The 15090-nt window shown below is 41.0% G+C and overlaps 1 protein-coding gene across 3 annotated transcripts in view; it reads right to left on the bottom strand.

Moving 5' to 3' along the window:
• SNX7 (sorting nexin 7) overlaps nucleotides 1-13452 on the bottom strand; it is a 96433-nt gene extending 82981 nt beyond the window's left edge. The window contains exon 1 of one of the 3 annotated variants that reach the window (XM_045064892.1): nucleotides 13204-13452. In XM_045064892.1, the coding sequence (XP_044920827.1) occupies nucleotides 13204-13443 (240 nt within the window). In that variant the 5' untranslated portion in view covers nucleotides 13444-13452. The other 2 variants (XM_004752538.3, XM_013056115.2) reach the window with 2 other exon arrangements.
• Nucleotides 13453-15090: the final 1638 nt, after the last annotated feature.

Raw genomic sequence — 15090 nt, 5'->3', positions numbered from 1 at the left:
AACACTGAAATTTACTGAAAATATTGACTCTTCCTTTAACAATTTTTCTGCGGAGTATGATGCTGTTTGAAGCATTTTACCCACAGCAGAACTTCTTTCACAATGGGAGTCAGTCCTCTCAAGCCCGCTGCTGCTTTTATCAACTAAGTGTGTGTCATATTCTAAATCCTCTGTTGTCATTTCAACTGTCTTCACAGCATCTTTACCAGGAGTAGAGTCCAGCTCAGGAAACCACTGTTTGCTCATCCGTAAGAAGCAGCCCCTCAGCTATGAACATTCGATCAGGAGATCACAGCCATCCAGTCACATGTTCAGGCTCCCCTGCTGCTGCTAGTCTTCTTGCTGTTTCCACCACATCTGCTGTTCTGCCTCCACTGGAGTCCTGAGACTGCCAAGTCACCCATGAGGGCTGGGATCAACTTCTTCCAGACTCCTGTTCATGTTGACATTGTGACCTCTTCCCCTGGATCATGAATGTTCTTAATGGCATTCCGTCCCAGAAGGTTTTTGACTTTCTTGGCCCCCAGATCCATCAGATACATCACCATGGCAGCTACAGCCTTATGAAATGTATTTCCTAAATAATAAGGCTTAAGGAGTAGAAATCACTCGTTGATCCACAGGCTGCAAGATGGATGTTGTGTTAGCAGGCGTGAGAACAACAGTAATCCCATTATCCATCTCCATCAGAGCTCCTGGGTGACAAGGTACATTGTCAGTGAGCAGTCATATTTTGAAAAGAATATTTTTTCTGAGAAGGAGGTCTCAATAGTGGGCTTAAAATATTGGGTAAACCATGTTGTAAACAGATGTCTCGTCATCCGGGCTCTGTTGTTCCACTTTTGGGGCACAGGCAGATTTGTACAGATTTGTAATTCTTACGGGTTCTAGGATTTTCAGAGTGGTAAATGAGCATTGGCTTCGACTTATAAAGTCACCAGCTGCACGAGCCCCTAACAGCAGAGTCAGCCCGTTCTTTGGATCTTTGAAGCCAGGTGTTGACTTCGGTCTAGCTATGAAAGTCGTAGTAGGATCTTCTTCCAATAGAAAACTGTTTCTTCTGGGGTGCCTGGGTGGCTCAGTTGGTTAAGCGACTGCCTTCAGCTCAGGTCATGATCCTGGAGTCCCGGGATTGAGTCCCACATTGGGCTCCCAGCTCCATGGGGAGTCCGCTTCTCCCTCTGACCTTCTCCTCTCTCATGCTCTCTCTCAAATAAATAAATAAAATCTTTAAAAAAAAAACAATAACAACCTGTGTCTTCTACATTGAAAATAGTTGTTCAGTGTAGCCACCTTTATTAATGAGCTGAGCTAGACCCTGCAGATACCTTGTTGCGGCATCTCCATTAGCACCTGTGGCTTCACCTTGCACGTTTATATGACGGAGATGGTTTCTTTCTTTAAACCTCACTAACCAACCTCTGCTAGGTTCTAGCTTTTCCCCTGCAGCTTCCTCTTCCTCACATCTCTCAGCCTTCAGAGAACTGAAGAGTTAGGGCCTGGCTCTGGCTTAGGCTTGGGGTTAAGGGAATATTGTGGCTGGTTTAATCTCCTCTTTAGACCACTAAAATTCTCTTCATATCAGTAATAAGACTGTTTCATTTTTTATCATTCATATGTTTACTGGAGTAGGACTTTAAATTTCCTTTAAGAACTTCTCCTTTGCATTCAGAGGTTGGCTGTTTGGTGCAAGAGGCATAGGTTTTGGAATATCTTGACTTTTGACATGCTTCTTTGTTAAGCTTAATCATTTCTAGCTTTTCATTTAAAGTGAGAGACATATGCCTCTTCCTTTCCCTTTAACACTTAGAGGCTACTGTAGGGTTATTCATTGGCCTGATTTCGATATTGATGCATCTCAGGAAATAGGGGGGCTCAAGGAAAGGGAGAGTGATAGGGGAACGACCAGTCAGTGGAGCAGCCAGAACACGCACAACATTTATGTATTAAGTTCCCCATCTCATACGAGTGTTGTTCCTGGAACCCCAAAACAAATTACAATAATAACATCAAAAATCACTGATGACAGGTTAGTAACAAATATAATAATGCTTAAAAAGTTTGAAATATTGCAAGGATTTTCAAAATGTGACACAGAGGCACAAAGTAAGCAAACACTGTTAGGAAAATGGTGCCAAGAGAGCTGCTTGACACAGGGCTATTACAAATTTTCAATTGGTAAAAAATACAGTATTGGCAAAGCCTGCAATAGAGGAAAGAATAATAAAATGATCAAGCCTATAATATAGCATTTAAGAGACAATACCCCAATTCTGGTAGCACTCTCTATAATAAGTAAAAACCATATAGTAACAAATATATTTGTGAGTCTCTGACCATCTCATTACAAATTGCAAAATGGATGAGCCTACAACTTAAAAACATTAATCTTAATAATGGCAAACACTGAAATTTTCTAAGGGACAGGGACTGTGCCTTAGCACCATCCACTTACATTACTTCATTTAATCCTGCCAACAACATGATGGGAAATAAGTGCAATCATCATCATCTGTATCTTATAGATAAACTTGTAGCATGGGGATCATAATAATTCTCCGCAAATCACTTATCTCAACTGGTAGAGCCAAGACCCAATCACCACTACCATCACCACCAGCCAATGCACACACAAAAAGAACCCAGTGTAGAAGATTTACTTCATTTTCCAAATGTTCACTGAATGTCAACCATGTGTCAGGCACTGGTTGGGGCTAAACAGCAGCCAAGATGGCATGCTTCCTGGCTCTTATGAAGCTTATACTTTAGTTAAGTGGGAGGGTTGGAGATAAAATACAAGTAAACATAGAGAATGAAGCAGGAAAATCCCACATTTGAGTAAGTATTAATAAACAAGTTTATAAATTCCAAAATAAAAGTGTGTGTGTTGTGGGGGGGATTCCTGGGATTAAAGGTTAAGGAAGGGAGAAAGAATTGATAAAGCTGTCAGGGAACGTGTCTTTCAGGAGGTAATATTGAAAAGGAGGCAGAAGCACCTGAGTGGCTCAGTGGTTAAGCCTCTGCCTTCGGCTCAGGTCATGATGTTAGGGTCCTAGGATCGAGCCTCACATTGGGCTCTCTGCTTAACAGGAAGCCTGCTTCTCCATCTCCCACTCCCCCTGCTTGTGTTCCCTTTCTTGTTGTGCCTCTCTCTGTTAAATAAATTTTTAAAAATCTTACAAAAAAAAAAAAAAAAGAGGAGCCAGTGATGAAAAGACACTAAGAGAAAAGGAATCCAATCTGGAGAATCAATGAGGCCTATGACAGGAAAGGACTCAGAAAGTTGGAGTGACCAGAAAGGTGGTAAGTGGTGGGAACAAACACAGGCTTTGGTGAAGGTATAAACAACAAAATACTCACTTTACCATTTACTGTGTCAGAATTTCTCTTAGTTATGCTCCTTACCTAGTGAAAACTTTTCTTTTTTGTATTCAATACCCTATAGGGAAAAAAAAAACGTGTTTTTCCTTATTCAGAGAGGTCTACCCTGTCATTTGCCTCTAGCTTTGCCACAAGACCACTGTGGGAGATGGTATGATTATTCCCAGTGGCCCTCTGTCTCCCTAGGAGAGGATTATATCTCCTGGTTAAATGCCAGGTAACTTTCAGTGCCTCCTTCTGGAAGGAAAATAGCTTCCCACCACAATAGATTTGCTCAGTGACTTAGTTTGGATAATGGCATGTGTCTGGGCAGATTTGGGAGCCATTACCTGTTTTCACCAGTGCTCCTATTTTTTTTCCCTCTGCCAGAGGAATCACATGTCCCAGTTAGGGGTCTTTCCTTCTGTCTTGATCCCAGAATGAAGAAGACATGTGAAAGAGACTCAAAACATGGAACACACTCATAGCTCAGTTACAGTTGACAGATTCATGAAAAAGAAATAAGCCTTTATTGTAGGTAAGTCACTGAGATCTTGTTGCTTATATTACAGCATAAATAGTGAAAGCTGATGAAAATATTATTCGATGTTCAATTAGATTAAATATATATTTATATATGTGTGTACGAACACACACACACACACACACACACACACACAACTTTCTCAAAGTTAATGCAGAAGAACAAATTAGGGATTTTTTTCCCCAATTTTGAAGATTCTTATCCAAAGAGTTTACCATTTGTTTTTGATCACGTGTAATAAGGTTTTCATTTCAATATTAAACAGGATTTCTATTCCTAACATTTCATTTCAAATGATTAAGCTCTGTTTTTCATTTCAAAATAAAAACTATTTCTTATACCAAAAAATTAGAGCCATGACTAAAAAATAATAAAATTACAGGAAAAATGAACCTAAAAATATTATGTTAATTAAATGAAAGAAACCAGACACAAAAGACCACATATTGTCTGATTCCATTTATATGAAATTTCCTGAAAAGGCAAATTTGTAGAGACAGAAATAACAGATTAGAGGTTGTCCATGGCTGAGAGTGAAACAGAGACTAATTATAAATAACGTGATGGATTTTGGGGGGGATATAAAAATGTTCCCAAACTTGTTTACAGGGATGGTTATGCCACTCAGTAAATTTAATTAAAAAAATCACTTCTGGGTGAAGTTTATAGTATATAAATTATATCTCAGTGAAGTTACTTTAAAAAGTAAAAAAGAGTATTCCATACCATAGCATTTTCAAAATAAAAGACATATATATAAGCATACATATAATTCAGTTTTAATTTTAAAAACTATTGGTTTTAACTGGCACAGAATCCTCTGTTCTGTGCATTTTACTGATTTTTATGTCAGTATTTGTTACTAAATTTGATTTCCTGACTATCCTTTTTTATTAATATTATAGTTAACAAAACTGTGTTATCTAGCATGATTGGTATATACAGTGTCAGTTAATAAAATATTCCATTTAAAACAGAAAATCCTTCAAGTATATAAATTTTTACTTGTTTACTGAGAAAACTTTAATATACATTCCTAAAATGAATAACTATGAAAGTTTACTTTAGCTTTTAGTCTTATATCCTGTTTGGAAAGTGTGGGATACAAATAAATATTAAAATAAAATAAATTTTGAACACTACAACCACACAGCTATTGAATCTGTGTTTCTTTTTGATCACACTGGCCATTTCTAAAAATGTAGGAGGTTACCAGTTAAGAGTTAATACTAGAGCATTCTATCAGAACCTCAAGGATGCAGAAATAAAATTGCAACTTTAAAACTCAATAAAACATTTTTAGAGTATATTATGTTCAAATCTGGTGCCCTTTGACATCATTTTCCCAAAACATTTTAATAATATTCCCCATTGTCACAGATCAATAAATAAATACTGTTGCCTGCATAAAAAACTTTCGTAAAGGTTCTCATGGATTTTATTTTTCTTTTCACTATACAATATCCAATCCCCTTTCCAAATACAACATTGGCTATAGTTTCTGTTAATGTTTATCCCTTTCTGCCCCTGCCATGTTCAGCCTGCACATCTACTCTGCGAGTACCTAATATGCACCATTTCATTCCTTTCCTGCTGTAATTAGTTTCCATTGCTTGCAACCAAGCTTTTTGATTGAGATAGGTGTTATTAGCTCTAAAAGTTATTTTTTCCTAGTAAAAAAGGTTCTTAAGTGATTCCCTTGGGGCTTCGAGGGGGTTTTGTTGTTGTTTTGTTCTTGCTTTGTTTTGGTTTGCTTTGCATTTATTTCTTCTAATAAAATTCAAAAAGGAGATTTTGTCCAGGGTTGACATTCAACATAGCCCTGTGTCATCTAGCAGTAACATTTACTCACCATTTATTAAGACCAATTTGTTTTAATTCTATTTGGTTTAGTATCCTGATAGGAAGGACCAACACAATACAAATTGAATTTACCAAAAACAGATCATTAGCAAATTACCGTAATAATTGGGTCTATACACAAGAAAAAAATCATAGGCCATATCACTCAATAACACATTTATCCTATAAATATTTAAAGTTCCTACTCTCCTACCATCAAGAAGTTTCCTCTATTGGAGATAGACAAGCAATCAAGATGAGAAATAAACACCTATTCATAAGGTAATGTAGTAAGTATTACAAGATTCAGAACAGCATTATGGGGAGCACAGAGTGGAGAAATTAATTCTAGCTGAAGAATGAAGACGCTCTTAGGTAAGAGGCAGTTTTACATTAGGCCATAAGGAATAGAAAGGAATTTGCTTTGTCAACCCAACAATAACTACACAGAGGTAGAAAAATTCGAAGCAAGCTCATGTAGTGACAAGTGAACCAACCTAGATCAGTACTTCTAGAATGGTACTTCCAAACTTTAAGGTGCAAACAAATCAATGCAGACTCCTGGTAACATACAATACAGATTGATTCATTATATCTGGGAAGTGGGTTCTGAGACTGCGTTGCTAGTGAGCTCCCGGGTGATACAACAGACTCAAAGACTCGGACTCAGTCGACCAAGGTTGCGGACGACAGAGTGGTGAGGCAGGAGAGCTGCAGGTAGCCTGATCATGCGTCTTGAATGCAAAATGCAACCGTATGATTAGAACTGTGTGCTCTGGAAACGTCAGTGTGGTTGTGAGCATATGGGATAGACTAGAGGCAGAAGATAAGAAGACTGAGACTTTATGAGACTATTATGAGACTATTTTAATGGTTCTCAGTAGTAACTGTATAACAACTTTCTGTTCTGGGAACAGAAAGAAGGCATAGATAGTGAAGATACCAAGAAGGTAAACTGATGGGGACTTCTTAGGTATGTCGGACACATGGAGAGTAAGTGGAAGGAATAAACAGAAAGTAACACTAAGCATTTTATCCTGGCTTTCTAAGGAGTTGTCACATCATCAGCAGAGATGTAAACGGAAACCATAACCAATGTGGGAAGAGAAGTATAAAAACTAGGGAATGGCAGAAGATAATGTGATTTGGGAATTAAGGTGAAGAGACAAGTAGGACCATCTAATTAAGACTTCCCACTACTATTGTAGTTAAATTTAGCATAAGTTAAAATTCTGCTTGTAACAGCCTCTTAATAGTGCAAAGGGACAGTCCGATCGCCACACCCTTCTCTCCTCTGGGACAGTCAGTCTTCCGGCTCATGCTCAAACATTTTTAGTGACAGAATTCATGACCATGCTGAGTAATCCTTTCCCTTTTGGAACCTTCACTTAGAAAATTCTTCCATAAACTGACCCAAAACTTGTCTCCTCATTTTTTTGACCCAGCAATTCTAGTTCCATCCTTCAAAACTACAACCATCTAATCAACCTAGATCATAACAGCTCTTCATAAAGAATTAACCCAAGTCTTTTCTGAGCCAAACTACTTTTTGCGTTTCCCCAGCCTTTCTTCATATGTCATGGTTGCCAAAACATATCATCAGTGAAACCCCTTTGTTTATTCTCCCTCACAAGGGCAAATGTGTGGCAAGACTGTTTCCAGGGCAGTGTAGATGGATCCAAGCCCTCTTTCTGCTGAGCTCAGACAAGATCTCAGGCTCAATCTCAACACAGCATTCCAAAGAATTAATAACAAGGGACTAGCACTGGCAGCTGAGACATCCCTTTGACATTTTCTGATATAATTGATTCCCCTTTAAAATACAGAGGACGCAGGGTGCCTGGGTGGCACAGTGGGTTGGGTTCTAACTCTTGGTTTTGGCTCAGGTCATGGTCTAGGGGCTCATGGGATTGAGCCCCATATCTGGCTCTTTGTTCCCCTCTCCCTCTGCCCCTCCTGCTTGTGCATATATGCTCACTCTTTCTCTCTCTCTAAAATAAATAAACACATTTTTAAAATAAAATAAAATACAGAGAGTTTCATACAGGGATGAAACTTTGGGAGTGGCATGGACAATTCAGAGTACAGTACAATTAATATTTCACATGACCTTGAAAATATGATGCTAATTTAGATTCAGTATCACGTCATTTGTGTACACTGATCTTTCAGTCCCTGAAAACCGTTAGGAATGTTTATGCATATAATGGTCCCATACAAGGTCTCCCTAAACTTACTTTGAAATTTCATTATTTATTTAAATTCTATTGTCAACCATCTATGCTCTCTCATAAGGAGAACTTGAGGATTTTTTATTTTCTTTCTACTTCACTCCACCTCCTCCTCTGGAAGGAATGTAAGAGTACTTAACATATAAGAGGGCTATGATGGTAGATGGTGGAACCTCTAGTGGAAAGAATATAAACGTCCTAGATCAGGCCTACTTTACTTTGCTTTATGGGTTCCACTTTTTTTAACTGTCAAAATAAAACCCACTGAGGCAGAATCAGGATATGGATAGGGAAAGAACACATGACCTGACTGCTGGAATCCCACATTCTAGATTTTAAGTGAGTTGGACAGTTGGGCATATACACACAAATATTCACATACATTCATAGATGCTTGCATACTATATACTCACACACAACATATACATACATACATATTCATACATGCACACATTAGACACGTATGTATACACATGTGTGTGCCTATGTCACACTCAAAAGTTTCATGTGGCTAGTGGCTGCTGCAGTAGGCACCTGTGTACAGCTATCAACAGTCAAGAGTGTTTGCTAAAGGCCACCAACTATTCACAAGCTCTTTACATACAGTAACTCATTTAATTCTCATATTTATTATCTGCCCTCATTTTACAGATGAAGAATCTGAGGCATTGAGAGGTTAAGTAATTTGCCCAAGGAAACAAGCCACGAAGCGGCGGAGCCAGGATTTCAAACAGACATTTCTTACCTATCAGCTCCGAACAGTACAGTGTCCCACTGGGCAAAGCACAGCCTGCACGGCGGCCTTTGATCATCCGGCCCTGGAAGCTGCACTTCCACCAGACTTACTGGTTAGGCAGTCACAACCCCAGCCAGATTCAAGGAGGGGGAAGAGATCCCACCTCTAGTTAGGAAGGCGGCAGGTCACTGTATAGAAGAGCATATGCGACAGGAGATATAGATGTGTCTATCTTTATCCAAAGCTACTTGCCACACTTTTGTACTATGTATTGTGCTAGTTAGTCTTTTTATCCCCAATCTCCCAGCTCCCACCATCTCCTCTCACTATGGATGACATCACCTGAGCCGCTTTGGGTGGGTGGGTGGGAGGGGGTAACAAGCAGGAGACCCAAGAGCAGCAGAAGAGGAGCTCAGGGAATATACGATTTCTTTCTTACTCTGGCACCACGTTTCTGGCAGGGGTACTCCTCTACAGACACCTCTCTGTATGTACAGCTCCCGTGGAAGTGGTGGCCCCTTATCTACAGGTCCAGTTCTCCCTGGATTCCAGCAACACTGTAATACAGTTACACTCTCTTCCCACTAAACTCTGGGTGCCAATGGCTTTTTTGCCTCTGCAAGTTTCTCAGTAGTTCAGTATTACCTTGTTTGTTCCTGAACCCTGTCCCAAATCCTGTTAAGAAGTTCTTCATTAAATACTCTTCATTTAAGTCATCATAGAGAATTCTGATTCTTAACAGGGCCATGACTGATACAGACACACAATAGGAACCCAACAGAGACCGTGAAGGGAACAAATATGAAAAATTAATAACTAAACTTCCAATATTTCTACTAAGTATCTGACATAATTGTTGAATAGTACAATTATGTCCCTCTATCATAATGTCAAGACCGACAGAGATCAATATATATAAAAGCTGGCTATCTCAACAACTAAATTCTATTATTCTTTTGAAAATAACCTTTTTCACAAAAATGATTCAAAAGCATTGTTCAAATAAACATACTTGTTATATTTCTGACTGATCACCATACTATTTTCTATCATTGTTACAAAACCAGATTACCTCTTTCTTTTCATAGTGTTTATAAACAAAATACTAAATAGTTTATAGGTTTGATAGTTTTGCTGAAGATTGAAATTAAGCCTGCCTATACCTTCCAGAACTTTTTTGTCCATTATATTAAAAAAAGAATTATTTTTCTTAGTTTTGTTGCACCATGCCTACAATCCCTATCCCTTCAAACATGACTAGTGGTGAGGAGGTTAATTATATCTGTAAATCACTTGTTTATACTAGATGATACAGATCTCATTTTATGGTCTCGAATACCTTTTAAAAAGACCAATAACAGGATCTGTCATTTACCCAGTACCAGATAGGTACTGTACTGCTTGACTGTGACCTAGTTACCTTTGCTATGTTTCAGTTGCTACTCCTTCTACACATTACAGTATTTAATAAAAATAAAGACAAGGGTGCCTGGGTGGCTCAGTGGGTTAAGCCTCTGCCTTCGGCTCAGGTCATGATCTCAGAGTCCTGGGATCGACCCCCACATTGGGCTCTCTGCTCAGCGGGGAGCCTGCTTCCCCCTCTCTCTCTGCCTCTCTGCCTACTTGTGATCTCTGTCGGTCAAATAAATAAATAAAATCTTTTAAAAAAATAAATAAAGACTATTTATTTTATTTTAACATATTATTTTCAAAAAAGAACTTTTTTCCTTTTTTTTTTTTTTTTTAAATAGAAACCAGACTCTCTTCTCTAAATTTTTTGCAAGCCACATTTTGGCCCGGTCCTAACACTATTCTTACACTACTGTTATAATTTTTTTCCTTTTTCTTTTTTCTGTTTTTGAATCATTGGTCATGTTCTCCTACCTTCCAACATCTATATTTACTCTTTTAATCAATATCCTTTGCATTCCCTACAGTCTCCTGAGATTTGGTATCATTTTCCTCCTACTGGATTACCTGAAAACTCCAAACAATACTTTGTTTTGTTTTGCATCTCTCCTGATTTATATTGCCATTTAGAGTTTCTGTCACATCTTCCACCTGGACTCCAAGATTGACAGCAAGAACTGAATCATGTCTTTTTTTTTTCCAGACACTCAGTGCAATATCTTACATAAAAGTATTTCACATGTATTTGCCATGCACTTATAAGATACTATAGGAAGAAAAGAATTAATAATAAGCCAAAGATTCTACTCTTTAAAAAGCTTCTGGAGGGGATTATGATGATAGACATTCAGAAATAATCTAAGGGAATAAGACAAATGTTAGCCTGAATATTAAAGTAGTTGATCTGAAAGTATTAGAGGGTAGCAATAGTATCCTTTAGAAGTAATTGTTTCAGGTACTCCTGGGTAAACTGTGGGTCAGTGGGAAAGTTCTACAGAGCAGCAGGCTAGAAAGGGCGTGGTAGAGAGAGCAGGCCAAATGGAGAGGACTTTCTTAAATCTGCTTGTCTAACTAACTGTGGTTAATAGTTGTAAAACTCAACTTATAAGCAGGCAGCTAACTTAAAATTTTTCCAAGTACCCTTTTCAGACTTAATCAACATTACATATATACCTTAATCTACATGGCCAGTCTCTATAAACGTGGTTCTTAACTTTTTTCCAAGTGTCTAACACAGGTTGGTATAAAGCACGAACAGGTGGGGTAGATCCAGGTGTATGGTGTATGGAGCTGAAGTTGACATACTTTTAAAAAGAATCCAAACTTACAAAACAAAAGCAAATAGAAAAACAAATGCCAATTTAGAATGAGAAAAGAAATCTCAACAACTCTTCTAAGCCTCGGAGATCTAGATGCCTTTCTTCTGACATAGCTTTAGGCAATTAACCAGAAATGCTAACTTAGAAATGCTTCTGGTTGCGATCTGCCATTCCCTGCCCACCTAGAACATCCACAATTCCCAGTAACTCTCAACATTTCCAGAGGCCTAAGCCCATAAACATCTGAAGCTCCCATTCCACGAGCTTCATCTTAGATCTGCCTCTGGGCAGGAGCTCATTAAGACCATGATTCTTAAGAGGGAACTGGGACTCTTAGAATCTGGGGAAGGACAAAGAGCAGGACTGGGTTGAAACAATCCTAGATGATTCTGATACACAGCTGCCACTCCCAGCCAACCATCTCCCTCCCCCATGCTGGAAGTTTCACAACACAGAACCCTACACTAATATGCAAAGACTAATGGTATCTTAGAAGGCAACGTGAAGGATAGGCCAATTGTCCCGGATCTGAACATAAAGTATGTGTGGAATATAAAACGGCAGTGTTAATTTTTTTACAAGTGAACATAAAATAATTCCATTGTTTAACAATTTAAACACATTGAAAGGTCAAATAACTTTCTCAAGAGCACAAAACTGTTACTCTGTCTGAACATCGAGAATCTGATTGCGCCTACCATTTCATTTAACCCTAAAGGGAGAAAGGAGTTTTACACACTCCTCTTCGGGGTCACAGTATGCTTGTTCACTTTGTAACTCCAATTTACTCTCCCAAAAAATAGCACTAGTTAGGAAGATCGCTTTCCCTAACACCTCAAGGTAACATTTAACCACTGCACAGGCTTCTTAGTAATTAATACATTGTTCTCATCTGGAGTGTTCTACCAGCAGCAATGATAAAAAACTGGGTTGACATTTTAACAGCCCTCTAAGAAAGGTATTTTCCTTTTCCAAAAAGAAATCACAACCACCAGTCTACAGGCACCACAAGTCTACCACTAAACCCGAGTGAATTTCTCTCCAACTCTACTGCAAGTTAGGAGGGCCCTTTGGTCCCGGATTTTCCCGGGGAAAGGAAAACGAAAGCGGCTGGCGGTGGGTTGGGGACCAATAGATCACTGAAAAAATCCTCAACTCCGCGGCCGAGGAGCTTCCTGCCGGACACAGGACCCGTTTGCTCTTGAAGAGGGGACTTCCTTGCCACCTGGTCTCACTGGGCGCAAGGCTCACACCTCCGGTGTCAATCAGTTCAGTCTCAAACCCACAATCAGTACCACTAAATCAGGAATAATTTCTCTAGACTAGGGTGATCTCTCTCCCCGAATTCTGGGCTGGCTGCGTTCGAAAAGAAGCGGCTAGGGAGGGGCACTCTCGGGCCACCGCCTCCCGCGCTTGGAAACTGTCCGGATGAGGTGTCCGCGTCAGACAGGAAAGGAGAAAGAGAAAAAAGCGGACAAAATCACAACTTTGCCGACTCCACAAAGCCACGGCCGTGCGGAATGGAAGGTCAAAGTGCAGAGGAGGGCGCGCCCGCGGTTCCCGGCCCGGTCGGGACGCAGCCCGGAGTGCGGCGAGCTGCCTGCCCGGGTTGGGTGGCCGCGGAGACCCCACCCACCTCCAGCTCGGAGCCTCCGCCGGGGCCGGCCGGGCGCGCTGGGGGTGGCCGCCGCACCACGGTGCCAACTCCCGGAGTTGACTTGGAACTTTCCCGGGACGCGCCGCCTCCGCCGCCGTCCTCACCTTACTGAACACCTCCAGGTCGTCCTCGTCCTCGTCCAGATCCAGCACTTGGGCCTGCAGCAGGGCGGAAGAGCCGCTGCCGCCCAGGAGGGGGGCGTCGACCCCCGGGCTCTCCCCCGTGGCGCCCCCAGCCGGGAGGCCGGAGGAGCGCGCCTGAGATGCCAGGCGGTCGCCCTCCATCCCGACAGTGCGCGCCCGGCCCGCCGCGGCTGCCAGCCCGGCTCCCCCGAGCGTGCCCATTGGCTCCCGCGCATCCTGCACCTCCCCGGCCGGCCCCGCTCCAGCCCCTCGCCCGCTGCGCAGACGCGGAACTGGCGGGGCCAGTGCGGGGCCGCCTCGTCCCCACCTGGCTCGCGGCCTGCTGGAGACGCGGGGAGTGGGGCTCGTGGGCCCTGGCGAGGGTGGGGAAAGGGCCGCTGTCCGGGGGAGGAAAGCCGAGCGCGCGAAGGTTGGAGGAGGGCGTCCTCACCTGCCCTGGCTCGGGGACGGCCGAGCGTGGGTTTCCGCGGGGGCGGGGGGTCTGGGCAGAAGCTACAGAGCGAACCGTCAACTTCGGGGGGATCCACAAGCAGGCTGGAAGGCAGCCGACCCATCCCGCCGAGAGAAAAAGCCAGTACTGTATTTCCCGTATTTTAAATGGTTGTTTTTCTTCTTGGTTGTGGTTTTGGAGTCCCTCTTTTACCAAGGCTAATGCAAAAATAAAAGACTTGAAAAGCTCCCTTCTGTTTTTGTAATTGATTTTTGACCCAGTGACCGGACCGTGTGGTCATCTCACTGTCAAGCCAAGGAAGTTGTATTTAAAAACTATTTTCAGCCACTTTCAAATGTGCCTTTACTTCTGGACGTCTTCCTCAAGTTAATGAGCAGAAATGTGTCTAAGAGTCGAGGACAGCGAGGGGACCTGGCCACCAAGAAATAATCTTCAAACTTTGCACGGCCAATGCCAAGCTATAATTAGTTTTTCACTGCTTATTATTTTTTTTTCAAAAAATAAGTTTAAAAAAAAAGGAAAATTGACCCCAAATTGATATATTTGGAGACTATCTTCATGTTTTATTATTTAACTCCTCTAAGTCCCAGCCAGCTCATTTCTTCATCGGTCCTGGAAAGAATGTCTAGTAAGTTTGCCCGTAGGTAGGGAGGAGGCTAAGTCAGACTTGACTCCTGGCAAAATATTTAACCCAATGTTTAGAGTTCTAATAAAATTGAAAGATAGATTTAATATTTGCAGAAATAGAGCTTTTCTCTACTTCTGATTAGAGGATATGGCCTTAATATTATGTTACCTCTTAACCATTCAGATGTACCTCCCATTGCTTTCAGTTCACATATGCACTTCATAAGTCAGGCTGGTCAGCTGCCCAGTGAATATAGTCTTCCTATACTTTTTGGTTCCCAGAATACCATCTCCTACTCATCCTTCAGGAATTTACAAGAGTCCCATCTCTTTCTAGAAGACTTTCCAAGTTAACACTGCCTGTTCCCAATTTAGCATTTAATTTTATGTCGTTTTATAGATTGTATTTATTGCATGTAAATGCCTTATATTTCTTAGCAAACTCTCATATTTTAAGGTTGAGGATCACATTATTTATTAATAAGCCACAGTATCAGATATACTTGCTTAAAACGGCTCTGTGCTAATGTCTAAAAGGAATACAAGTTATTAAAAGACTATTTATTTCCTCTCTAAGCTCATTCTGGCCAGTGAGAGATTCAAGGTTTTTTAACTGCAGTCTGAACCAGGAAATGCTTAAGGATACCATGACTCACACAATTGCCAGAAAGCATAAAGATGGGCTCAGAAAAAAACTATGCCACAGAACTCATGTGCAGACCCTGCTGCCACCGTTGCTGATCCCTGGATGCCACAGAGAAGCACCTCTG

This window comes from Mustela putorius, unplaced genomic scaffold, assembly GCF_011764305.1.
Source record: "Mustela putorius furo isolate JIRA1106 unplaced genomic scaffold, ASM1176430v1.1 tig00003853_pilon_pilon_pilon, whole genome shotgun sequence".
Taxonomy (NCBI): Eukaryota; Metazoa; Chordata; class Mammalia; order Carnivora; family Mustelidae; genus Mustela; species Mustela putorius.
Note: the sequence above shows the minus strand (reverse complement) of the source record. Positions and strands in the feature narration are given on the sequence as shown.